Source organism: Muscardinus avellanarius (assembly GCF_963383645.1).
Source record: "Muscardinus avellanarius genome assembly, chromosome: 4".
In the NCBI taxonomy this organism is placed as follows: Eukaryota; Metazoa; Chordata; class Mammalia; order Rodentia; family Gliridae; genus Muscardinus; species Muscardinus avellanarius.
In genome coordinates, this window is record NC_137789.1 from 41,618,661 (window position 1) to 41,631,941 (window position 13,281).

Here is a 13,281-nt window from a genome sequence, read left to right on the forward strand (position 1 = left end):
GTGGTTATTTGTGCGAAGCCATATGGTCAGGTGGAGCTGGTGCTCAAGTAAGGCTCACAGACCCCCAAGTACACTCAGCAACTGGCAAATTCAGAGGAACCGATGCCTCACGAACACACAGAAATCTCCCTGCAACAGCGACTCGCTCTCAGTTAACGGTGTCCAGATGAGTCTCTGAGGATGCACACAGCTGGGTGAGAGCGGAGATAAGGCTAAGAGCGTGGCAGGAGTCAGACAGCCTGGGCTTAGGGCGCAACGTCCTCACTCGCTGGCTGTACGGGGCGCGCACGTTAGCCCATCTCGCTGTGCCTCGGGTTCCTCCTCTGAGGAAATCCTAGCAGCCAGCTTTTGTGACATCTTTGAGCCTGACAGCACTTTTTTTTTTTAGGGGAGAGCGCGAACACAGCCCCCCACTACCACAAATTATGCAGTCGAGTTTGGGGAAATCGCAGGGGTCAGCACATATGGAATGCAACGCATGAGCCTCGCCCTGGGAAAACCACCTTTGTGATCATGGTGTCTGCCCTGCCAGGTAAGTATGGCATTTACTTTTTTGAATGTTCTTTTTTGTAACGTATGGCCTTCTGGTTTTAAGACAGATTCTAGTTTATAAAATGGAAATGACAGCCACTACCTACTTTGTGCTACTGTTGTAAGGATTAAGTGAGCAAAATACCTGCACTGAAAATAGGGCCAAACATAGAAGTATTTGCTATTATTAGGCATTAAGTGCATTACTTAGGGCTAAGAGGTAAGGAAGTATTTGATAAATTCAGCAAAAATTCTGCCCCAAATTACAAGAACTCATTCCGAGATGACTTTTGTCCTAAAACTTGAGAGGTGGCAGAGTACCATGGCAAAATGCCCAGGCCAGGCGAGTCAGGTGCTCAAGTGCTATCTAGACTACCACCAAGTTGTGGCCCTGAGCAAGTCACTCCATCTCTCTGAAACTCGGCTTCCTCAACATAAATGAGAAATTCATCTATAATCTATGATTCTGCTGCTAAATTCTCAAATTAAAGGTTCTTAAAAGGTTGTGAGCCAGGCTGGTGGTGCACACCTGTAATCCCAGTACTTGGGAGGCTGAGAAAGAAGGATTGCAGGTCTGCAGCCAGCCTCAGCAACTTAGAGCAAGGCCCTCAAGATAAAAAATAAAATAGGGCTGAGGGTGTAGCTCAGAGATAGAATGCCCTTCAGTTCAATCTCTGTACCACCAACAAAAAGAGAGAGATCAAAGACACCAAAAGCAAAGGCTTCAAAATTGAGCCAATATCACTGAAAGAGGCAACCCTTCTGCAAGGAACAAATTTCTAAACATGTACTAGGAGAGAGAGAAAGCAACTGAGCTAGCAACTGGGGAGAAAGGTAATAGAAAAATATGATTATGAAGACTCCAAGACAAACTGTCCCCTCAAGAATAAAATTTAGATCGTCTTCCCATCATACCACTAAAACATACATACCGAGAACAGTGTCGTGAACACCATCCAGGGTATACTTGAGTAGTATATTGATGAATAGTGACTAATCTGCTGAATAAATCTTTATATGAAAGCGGGCTCCTAGCCTTGCATGAGCTGATTACTACTTACTCCTCCAACCTCATCTCACCTAATGGAAGCCTTGCTATTATTTTCTCCCTTTTGTCACAAAGAATCTATTTCATTTTTTCACTCACCTGGCTTCCTGCCGACTCCCTCGCTCTCTCCCATCTTCTTGTTCTTTGTGTGTGTGTGTGTGTGTGTGTGGTACTGGGGATTGAATCCAGAGGCCTTCTATCTCTGAGCTACACCCTCAGCCTGATTTTATTTCTTTTTTGGAAACAGGGTCTCACTAGGTTGATGAGCACCTCACGACTTGCTGAGGCTGTCCTCAAACCTGCAATCCTCCTGTCTCAGCCTCCCAAGTACCTGGACCATAGGTGTGTCCTTTAAAGCTCAGTTCAGTCCTCACTGTGAGAAACCTTCCTGTTTCTGTGAGAAGCCTTCCTAGTAGTGCATAATTTTCCCTTACAACCTCATATATGGTTAATGATGTATTAATGTAGCCCCCCCCCCACACACACACACCAACTGGAAATGGCTTCATCTCCAGCACCCAGCAGAGTACCTCAGTAATCATTTTTAAGATGGATAACTTCACAAATAAAAGACTTTGGCATACTGTGAACTTATCTTAAAAGTCAATACTGGAAAGGGTCTAAAAAAGAAAAAGAAGACACAGTGGCAAGGCACACCTGGAGGAGGCAAAGGCTGGTCATGGCTCGGTAGCAGGCCCTGTGGCTCTTGACCGTCGGCCTCTCCCCAAGGCAGTAGCCCCACTTCTTGACCATGTGGAACCGCTTGGCATGCCAGATGTGAGTTTCTAACCATATATTCTTCTTTTGTCGACGGTTAAATTCCAGAATCCGGTTTATATGACATCTTCGAGCTTTATGGCACTTATTTTTGGAGTGTTCTTTCTTCTGATGTACAGACTTCTCTGCCTACAGTTTCAGGAAGAGAGCCAGAACCTAGTTTGTAAGCACCTCAGAACAAAGTTCATGTCAAGAAGATATGTTAAATATCATGTTAAACTTTAGATTAAGTACTTTACAAAACGCATTAATTTGCTTAGTTAACTTGGTGGTTTCTTCAACATAAGTAGAGAATGGAGACAATAGAAAGACTATAGGAGTTTTTCTTTTTTTGACACTAGGGATTGAACCCAGAGGCATCCTACCTCCAGGTTATACTCCCAGACTGATTTTATTTCTTATTTGGAAACAAGGTCTCGCTAAGTTGCTGCGAGCCTTGCTAAATTGCCAAGGCTGGCTTTGAACTTGCAATCCTTCTGTCTCAGCCTCACAAATGCTGGGATTACAAATGTGCTCCACGACACCTGGCAGGCCACAGGCTTTAAAGACAGGCAATCCTAGAAACAAGCACAGTTCTAACACTCATGCACTGAGCACATTTCATGAGGCTGTGAAGATTAGAGTGTTTATTTCTAAAAATGATCAACACACTAACATAAGCTTAATGTGGCTATAATAGAGTACAAGAATAAACCTAATACTAGCTTGTGGTTTTAACCTATGATTGTAACTAAAATGGAAAACGTAAGACTAAAAATACAAAAGTGGAGAATACCCACTCATTTTAAATCAGGTAGGCTAGACAGGCAAATGCTAAATGCTATGACTGAGAAACAAACCTTACATTCAATCTAGAAAGCACAAAATACTTGGTCAGATTTTAATTTTCAATCTCTTTCATTGCTAAGCTAAACTTGTGTGGAAAAGATTCTCTATTTTCTGTGAGCACTCAAGAATAAGAACTTTACCTTGGCCGGGCGTGGTGGCGCACACTTGTAATCCCAGCACTTGGGAGGCTGAGACAGGAGGATCACAAGGGTTCGAAGCCAGCCTAGCTACTTAGTGAGGCTTTCAGCAACTTAGTGAGACCCTGTTTCCAAATAAAATATAAAAAAAGGTCTGAGAGTATAGCCCGGAGGTAGAAAGCCTCTGGGTTCCACCCCCAGTACCACCAAAAAAAAAAAAAAAGAAAAAGAACTTTACCTTGCTAGCCGGACGTGGTGGCGCACGCTTGTAATCCCAGCATTCGGGAGGCTGAGACCAGAGGATCGCGGTTCTCAGACAGCCTCAGCTACTTAGTGAGGCCCTCTGCAACTCAGTGAGACCCGGTTTCAAAAATAAAGAATAAAAAATAGGGCAGGGGGTGTAGCTTGGAGGTCAAATGCCCCTGGGTTCCATCACCAGACCCACAAAAAAAAAAAAAAAAAAACTTTACCTTGCTGAACTCTAATCCCATCCCAGCATAGTACTAGTATATAAAAGGCCACTCAATAAATAAATTTTGACCAATTAGCAAAGACCTGGACAGCTTAATCTTAGAATGATGAAGCCCACAATCTTAGTAAAGCCAAATCACAAAAGGATTTGCTTTTCTTTTTTTGTGTGTGCCTGTGGTACTGCGGGTGGAACCCAGGGGTTTTCTACCTACCAGAGGTAGTGAGACCCTGTTTCCAAATAAAGTGTAAAATAGGGCTGGGAGTATATCCCAGAGGTAGAAAAGCCCCTGGGGTCCACCCCTAGTACCACCAAAAAATAAAAATAAATAAAATATAGTTTATAATCCAGGGGTTGTGGCACACTTTATTTGGAAACAGGGTCTCACTACGTTGCTGAGAGCCTCACTACGTATCTGAGGCTAGCTTCAAACCTTTGCGATCCTCCTGTCTCAGCCTCCCAAGCATTGAGCTAACACAGAGGATATGTATAAAACTAAAACCAAGTTCAGTTTTCAATTCTAAAAATGACAAATGGCAAATACTAGGCATCATGATTTTATTTTTTCTTCCAACCAGAGCTGGCCACACCCCCAAAACAGAAACAAAACTGCATGTCAGGTAAGATGGTCATTATTTTATTTTAAAACTAAGAGAATATCAACTGTTTTAACACCATTAAAAGAGAGGGGTTCCAAATGCTAACTTTAAAAAGCATCTATAAATCAAGCATGTGGCGCATGTTTATAATCCCAGTACTGGGGAGGCTGAGACAGGAGAACAGCAGGTTTGCAGCCAGCCTCAGCAACTTAGTTGCCCCTGGGTTCCATCCCCAGTACCACAAAAATAAAATAAAATATAAAATACACCTATGAGACTCCACTGCCTTGAGTTTGGCTTAGGGAGGGTGGGGAAGGCTAGATAATAACTGAATCAAAAATATGCAAGAAAGAAAAAGATGCCATAATGAGTATGTTGTTTTCTGGTTTTACTTTTTTTTTGTGGTACTGGGGATGGAATCCAGAGCATTCTACCTCTGAGCAACAACCCCAGCCCTATTTTTTTATTCTTTATTTTGAAACAGGGTCTCTAAGTTATCTGCGGCTGTCCAAGAACTGTGATCCTCAGGTCTCAGCCTCCCGAATGCTGGCATTACAAGCGTGCGCCACAAGGCCCAGCTCTTTTTTGGCTTTACTTTTAACAAATTCATTAGGACAGTACCTCTTCTCTCTCTTTTCTTTCTTTCTTTTTTTTTTTTGTGTGTGTAGGACTGGGGATGGGCTACACTCCCAGCCTTATTCTTTATTCTTTATTTTAAAACAGGGTCTCACTGAGCTGCAAAGGACCTTACTAAGTAGCTGAGGCTGTCCTTGAACCGCGATCCTCTAGTCTCAGCCTCCCAGATGCTGGGATTACAAGCATGCGCCACCACGCCCAGCTCTTCTCTTTCTTTTCTTTTCTTTCTTTCTTTCTTTCTTCCTTTCTTTCTTATTTATTTATTTATTTGGTGGTATTGGGGGTGGAACCCAGAGGCTTTCTACCTCCGGGCTATACTCCTAGACCTTTTTATATTTTATTTGGAAACAGGGTTTCACTAAGTTGCCGAAAGCCTCAATAAGTATCCGAGGCTGGCCTTGAACCCATGCGATCCTCCTGTCTCAGCCTCCCAAGCGCTGGGATTACAAGCGTGCACCACCACGCCCAGCTCTTCTCTTTCTTTTACTAACCGAAACGTATACACTAAGTGAAGCCTCCTACCTCTTTCTGGGCCATCTCCTGTAACCGCCTAGGAAGGCGTTTGACATTGTGGCTCATGGCTCTTCGCCTCATGTGCCGTGGCAGCGTCTGGAAAACCAGCGAATTAGAGGACTTCTGAGTCACGGCTTTTAGCATAGCACTGATTTCGGCAGCTCGCGCTTGAGCAAAAGTAGAAGCTGTTGAAGGAAAGGACATCGTTAAAAGCCAGTCTTGAGTTAGCCCTTTTCCTGGCGGTTTCAGAAGGCAGACAGAATTGAGGTTCTAACCCTCTCACATATAAATGATGATAGTGGTTACTTCTGTGTTATACCATTCTGAGAAGATTCCTTTTGAATTCATATGTTTCAAAGTTTTCTGATTCAGTTTTATTTTTCTAATAAAAAATAAAGCTTAAGAACAACTTTATCAGGAGTTTTTAAAGCAGGAAAATAAACACAGCCTATATACATGCGATATATAATAGCCATTTTTATTTTTAAAGACAGGAACTTGCTATGTTGCCTAAGCTGGCTTCAAACTCCTGAGCTCAAGCAATCTTCCTGTCCCAGCCCCTTGAGTGGCTGGGACTACAGGCATGTGCCACCATGTCTGGCTTCACAACCATTATTAAGTACCCTAATCACACGGGAAAATAAAGTAAAACACACACATATAAAAAAGATAGTCACAGCTGGGCGTGGCGGTGCACGCTTGTAATCCTCGTGCTTGGGAGGCGGAGACAGGAAGATCGTGCAGGTTTGAAGCCAGCCGTGCTGGCTTAAGAGACCCTGTTTCCAAATAAAAAGTATAAAATAGGTCTGGGAGTGTAGCCCAGAGGTAGAAGGGCTTCCAGGAACCCCAGTACCACCAAAAAAAAAAAAAAAAAAAAAAAGATATTCACAGCCGGGTGTGGTGGTACACACACTTATAATCCCCACACTTGAGAGGCTGAGACAGGAGGATTACACAGGTTCGAAGCCAGCCTCAGCTACTTAGTGAGGCTCTCAGCAATTTAGTGAGATCCGGTTTTCAAATAAAGTATAAAAAAAAATAGGTCTGGCAGTATAGCCCAGAGGTAGAAAGCCCCTGGGTTCCACTCCTAGTGCCACCACCAAAAAAAAAAAAAGATATTTACCCAGGGGCATTCTGCCTCCAAGTACACCCCCTGCCTTTTTTTTTTTTTTTTTTTTTTTGGTGGTGGTACTGGGGCTCCTGGAAGCCTTTCTACCTCTGGGCTACACTCCCAGACCTATTTTTATATTTTTATTTGGAAACAGGGTCTCCTAAGCCAGCACACGCGGCTGGCTTCGAACCGGCGCAATCCTCCTGTCTCTCTGCCTCCCAAGTGCGGGGATTACAAGCGTGAGCCACCACGCCTGGCCAACCCCTGTCTTTCTAATTTTTTGTTTTGAAACAGAACCTGAATAGGTTGCTGAAAGCCTCACATTTCTGAGGCTGTCCTCAAACCTGCAACCCTCCAGTTTCAGCCTCCCATGTACTGGGATTACATTCATGTGCCACCACGCCCAGATAAAACACCAAAATTTTAACAGTGATTTTGACTCCAAAGGCTTTTTCCTTAATATCTGCTTTTTCCAAACATGCAATCATTATTACTGGCTTTCTTTATTGAAAAACTGATTCCTTTTTAAAGAATAAACAAGATGCGGGATAAATTTCAATAAATTTATCCAAGAAGATATGGAGACCAGAAGGCACATCAAAGGAACCAAGGGCTTACGGTCATGCAAATGGGGGGTGATGAAGGGTCAACAGGAGATGCAGCCTGGTGATAGTCCTTATAATAAAGGCCGTGGTTGCCATTCGGTATATTAAGTTGGGTTCCACTGTTGGGGAATGCCATGCTGAAGAGTGTGAGTGGCATATTTACAGGGGGAAAGCAACTAGGAGTTAAGAGGAACCGCTCATAGCCGGGCGAAGTGGCGCACGCTTGTAATCCCAGCATTCGGGAGGTTGAGACCCAGAGGATCGCAGTTCGCGGACAGCCTCAGCTACTTAGTGAGGCTCTGCAACTCAGTGAGACCAGTTTCAAAGTAAAGAATAAAAAATAGGGCAGGGGGTGTAGCTCGGAGGTAGAATGCCCCTGGGTTCCATCCCCAGACCCGAAAAAAAAAAAATAAGTAAGAGGAACCGCTCACAAATACAGACTTATACGATGGGCAAGAAAAGGGAGAGAAGGCGAAGAAGGGTGCGCCATCAGGCCAAAGGAAGTTATGGCCAAAACCCAGGCTGGCGGTGAGAGAGGCCCACGTGGACCGACTGGAGGAGAGGGGGAAGGGAGGCTGAGCCAAGGCGGTGCAGAGGGCAACTGCTGGCTCTGGCTGCGGGAGAAAGAAAGAGCTCATCACAGGGAGCGTACAATACTCACCAGTGATGTACTTGGGGATCTCCTGAGAAGCGCCATCAGGACCTGCTTTCCAACCTCCCTTTTTTTTAAACATGATTTTGGAGGAAGACTGCTCATTCGCATCAGGCGCAGGCAGTGAATGGGGGGTCGTCTTGGTTTGCCGCTGTTGTGAGGGTCCAGAATGAGGCTCTAGTACATTTTCAAAAAGAAAAACCCAAAGAAATGTGTCACTCTTACCAGAAATAAGGATTATAGCACAGAACATCTATTGGGTTGTGACAGATTATTTATTTAATCCTACAACCACCCTATAAGGTGGCCATTATTCTAAAGAAGGATCTCAAGTAGGAAGGTCCTATTAGTGTGCTCAAGGTCACACTGCTACAAGCAGTAGAGTAGGTAACCATGTCAGCAAATATATAGAGAGAACGCTGGATACAACAGATAGAAATTTTTCCCGCTGTATAATTAGAGTGCAACATGAATTTTTCAATCTAAGTTCCTTGCCATGGTCTACAGGTCTGTGTCCTCTCAAAGTTCACTTATGGAATCCTAATCACCAAGGTGATGCTATTCAGAGTTAAGGCCTTTAGGAGGTGAGTAGGTCATGGGAACAGTGCTCTCATAAATGGGATTAGCACCCTTATAGAAAAGGCTCCAGACACCCCTCTTCCTTTCTACCAAGGGAGGACACAGGGTGAAGTTGCCATCTATGAACCAGACCATAGGGCCCTCACTAGACACTGAATTAGCTGTTTCATCCTGGACTTCATCACCTCCAGAACTGTGAGAAACAAATTTCTATTATTTAACAGCTACCTAGTTGATGGTATTTTGTTATAGCAACCTGACTTTATACATTGGCACACTCAATTCAGAGGCCACTACTGACAGAGGAATGAAAAGTAAAGTCTCTACACAAATGTCTGGACACTCAAACCAGTCTGACTTGACGATAACCTCAGATACCTGCCTGTTAACAGAGGGAAGAGTCACTGGGGAATTTTACAGTGTTCCTGCTTACTTCCACTGTGGTATGAAGTCAGTGTAATCTTGAACATGTTATAAAATTTATCACCGGAAAGTGGCTTACCACATGTCATGATAGTCCTCAAGCACTGGACCTGAATCCAGACCTCACGAATATAAATCTAAAATGCTTTCTTTTGTTTTGTTTGCAGTACTGGGGATTGAACCCAGGGGCATTCAACTCTAGCCCTATTTTTTATTCTTTATTTTTGAAACAGGGCCTCACTAAGTTGCTGAGACTGACCAAGAACCTATGATCCTCCTGTCTCTATCTCCCAAGTATTGGAATTACAAGTGTGTGCCACCATACCCGGCTCTAAGATATATTTAAGGAAACCCAATGCACATTGTTCTTTAAAGTAGGACAGCTGTTTTTGCTGTCTTCCCAAGCGCGCGCGCGCGCGCGCTCTCTCTCTCTCTCTCTCTCTCTCTCTCTCTCTCTCTCTCTCTCTCTCTCTCTCTCTCTTGTTGGTTCTAAGGACAGAACCCAGGGGCATTCTACCTCTGAGCTACACATAACTTTTTTATTTTTTTATTTTGAAACAGGGTCTCACTAAGTTGCTGAAGCTGTCTTCAAACCTGCATCCCTCCTGTCTCAACCTCCCAAGTACTAGGATTACAGTCATGCGCCGCACTGGCTCTAAACAGGCATTTTCTACTGCTGTCCCAATGATCAATTGTCCTATTGCCTGATAAGACTCTAAAATCAAGTTAAATGCATATATAATGACTGTGCTGTATTCACTTAGGAAACAGAATTGTTAACTTAAAAATAAATGTTAAGGTAGAAATAAACTATATCAGCTCTAAAATATGCATTGCCATACTATAGTGTTTTATACAGTCCCAGTGAACAATGGATTAGTGAATACTGAACATCACTTCCTGTGTGGGGGAATAAAGAGATAGATAGATAATATAACCTTACATCCTAATAACAACTCATCCTGGTAGGTTCCACTTCCTTTATTTTACAAAAGAAAAGAGTCAAGTGACTTGCATGAGGACACCCCAGAGCTGAGTTTCAAACCCCAGGCAGAACTGGGGCTGCTTATTCCACATGGCGCTGCCCTTCTACTCTCTCCACCCTCTGGCCTCCTCTGCATGAGAGCTGAAACGAGGCAGCTGAGAACTTACACATGGGGCACCCTTCCTCCTATCCTGTGCATGTCCAGAAATGACTAACAAAGCTCCACAAGTGCTGATTCTGTGGATACAAATAACTTTAGCAAGAAAGCAAATTGGCAAATGAAAACTTAAAAATAATGAGAGTCTGCTGTATCTAGTTTTAATTCAGCTCATTTACTGTATAGGTAATGGCTATCAAGAGGAGCTGGCCAAAGTAACCCAATCTAATTGGAAGGAGGACATCATGAGCATCTCACCTTGTTTTTGAGCATGGAAAGGTTTCCCTCCATTATGGTGCTTTGTACCTCTCTCAGCCACAAAGCCAGAGGATAAAGTCACATTAGTGGGCTGGTTTCTCATTTTCTTAGCATGTTTTCTTTCTTTTGCATTAGACATTTCTGGAAAGGAAGCAATAAGTTTAATACAAAAAGAGGCAACTCCTATTCAAAAATTATAAATTCAATAAATATTTATGTAACATAAAATTGGATTCTTCAATATAATAAATCTTCATTGACTTCATCTTCATAGGTGGACTGAGCATACCAAAAAGTCACCAGACTAATCTACAGCCAGGATTCCTAAACAAGGAAAATTCAAGGTCATGAGTAGGAAAAAAAAAAGTTTCAATATAAACAAATAAGCTTACTGAGGGATTTGTTTCAATAGAAAGTTTCAGACTAAAAAAATGAGAACACTGAGCTAGCAGCAGTCCTCAAACAGTCCTAAGAACAGAAGAGAATAAATATAGAATGCATCCTTTGAAGTCTGAGAATTTCACTTAAAAAAGCCTCCCAGAAGAAAATCTTTATGTTTAAAATGCACGGGATTTTTTATATCTATTGTTAATGTTCAGTTTTTGTTTTCATATTCCTTTATTTCTTCTTTTTCTCATATGCATTCATTTAATCAAAACTTTAATGAGTACTAAATATCTGCCAGGTTTTAAAAAAATGTTTCCCCCAAATCTTCAATTAAAATGAACATGTCATGTTTCCCCTTATAGTTCAGTAGCCTGATAGATCAGATATACCTGCTGATCTAGCAGACTCGGTTTGAGAACCTAGGAACTAACCAGACGATCTCTGATCTCTACTCTCTCCCTGGCCTAAGAAGCTACAAATCATTTGTTATTGACCAAGAGTGCTCCTTATTTAAAGACGTGTTGTTGTGTTCATTTTGAGTCACCCCCTCATGCCATTTTGGCATGGGGCTATATTTCTATCTTCTGTATTTCTATCTTTCTAATAAACTTCTTTAAATCTTCAAAAAAAAATAAAAAATAAAGAAGTGTGCAGTGAATTAGTCTAAAAAAATTATCCAGTTTAACAAAACTTAACAAGCTTTTGGGTACCTATTATGTGCCTAAAGTTTCAGGCCATGTATAATATCACAATATTATAAGGATGTAGTCTTTTTTCTTGAAGAATTTAGTAATCTTAAGCAGGTAACATTGAGAATTTTGTGTGCCCAGTACTATCTGATATGCCTTATTCACTTAATTCTCACAGTATTATGAGGTAATAGTGTTATCTCATTTTGTAATGAAGAAACTGAAACACGAGGCAACTCTAATCCACTCCAGGCCACAAAGCTAGTGACTGTAGTGGGGCTGAAACCAGGCAGTCTGTCTCTACTTACTACCACCCCCTTACTGGGGATGGAACCCTGGCCTCTGAGCTCACCCCCAGCCCTATTTTCTTTCTTTGCATCTCACTGAGTTGCAAAGGGCCTCACTAAGTAATAGCTGAGGCTGTCCTGGAACCATGACCCTCCTCCTGTCACAGCCTCCCAAATGCTAGGATTATAAGTGTGCGTAGTCACACCCGGCTCTACTTACTATTATTAAAACATGAAATAAGCCAGGTGTGGTGGCACAGGCCTGTAATCCCTGTACTTGGGAGGCTGAGACAGGACAGCCTCAAGCAAATAGTGAGAGTCTCAGCAACCTAGCAAGACTATTTCCAAATAAAAAATAAAATCGGGCTGGGGGTGTAGCTAGAAGGTAGAATGCCTCTGGGTTCAATCCCCAGTATCATAAATAAAATAAAACACGAAGTGATTAGAGAATAAGACCACATGTAACAAAAGACTAAATTTTGCAGACCAACAATATAGGAAATAAAAAAAATGTGTATCCATAGGACAAGTCAATAAGAAAATAGAATTTCAATTAGTTGGAATGTGGGTAAATAGAGAAGAAAACGTATTCTGCAATCAACTGTATGAACACAGGCGTGAGAACCCGGGATGACAGAGTGGGAACCCAGAGAAGAAAAACTAAATAGGGTAGGAGAGGCCAGAGTGGAAGGTCTTTTATTCCAGTGGGGAACTCTAAATGAATGAAAAAGATATAAGTTCCTGAGCCAGAAGAAGGAAAGCTAAACCTTAACAGTATTTATGGCAAAATGGGGAGGAATAAAAGGGATTTTCTTATACTTCCTTTTGGAAACAGAAAAGGCAGAGATCACACCTTTTCTCACTGTTGCATCCCTGGCATTTACCAGACTGCCATGCGCAAAGCAGCGGGTCACTATATACTGGTGGGGTGTATACATGCACGCATAAATAAAGAGAAGGGTACCTATATTGCATGTGTTAACGGGACACGAGCTACCTAGCCCAGCACCATCCCCTCTGGCACATGACTGTTCAGGAAACCAGTTCCGAAGCTACAGGCTTGAGCAGGATCACTCCCTTTTCTTTTTGAAACCAGATTCGAGACACTGGGGCACTGTTCAGATCCAAGGAGACCTTGCAAAGTTCGAGTGGCACTCAAGAGACCAGAACGTGGGAAAGAGGTCGACGCCCGATGTCGGCGGGGTCCCCCGAATGACCCATCCCATCTTTTGGGGCGGCAGAAGGAGGGTTGCAAGCCCATTCCCAGGGCTGCTTCCCCCGGATAGGGCAATACAGCGAAACGACAGACTTAGGGGCTTCAAGTTCAAGAGACAGAAGAAGGGGGGATCCCGGGCGCCGGCAGCAAGGAACGAAATGTCGGCAGCCTGAGGGAGGGAGAGAAGATGAGCAGGGAAGCCAGGCCCGGCCGCGAGCCCCGGGCCGCCACCAGGATTATCCCCTAAATCGTGGGCCAGGGAAGGCACCAGCGCCTCACCACCTACCTGCAGGCGCTCAGACGGCTCCCGGGGCTGAGAAGGCAGGCTCCACAGGCGTCCTCACCTAGGTGCCCCGCGCGGCGAGCGAGCGAGCGGAGGGCGCATGCGCCAGCC

At 43.4% G+C, this 13,281-nt stretch overlaps 1 protein-coding gene across 1 annotated transcript in view; it reads right to left on the reverse strand.

Moving 5' to 3' along the window:
- POP1 (POP1 homolog, ribonuclease P/MRP subunit) overlaps window positions 1-10,447 on the reverse strand; it is a gene marked incomplete at both ends in the record, with an annotated part of 33,252 nt that extends 22,805 nt beyond the window's left edge. Inside the window, 4 exons of the mRNA XM_080694630.1 lie at window positions 2,237-2,485; window positions 5,548-5,723; window positions 7,916-8,083; window positions 10,309-10,447. Of these exons, the coding sequence (XP_080550756.1) occupies window positions 2,237-2,485; window positions 5,548-5,723; window positions 7,916-8,083; window positions 10,309-10,447 (732 nt within the window). The remainder of the gene's footprint in view (window positions 1-2,236; window positions 2,486-5,547; window positions 5,724-7,915; window positions 8,084-10,308) is intronic.
- Window positions 10,448-13,281: the final 2,834 nt, after the last annotated feature.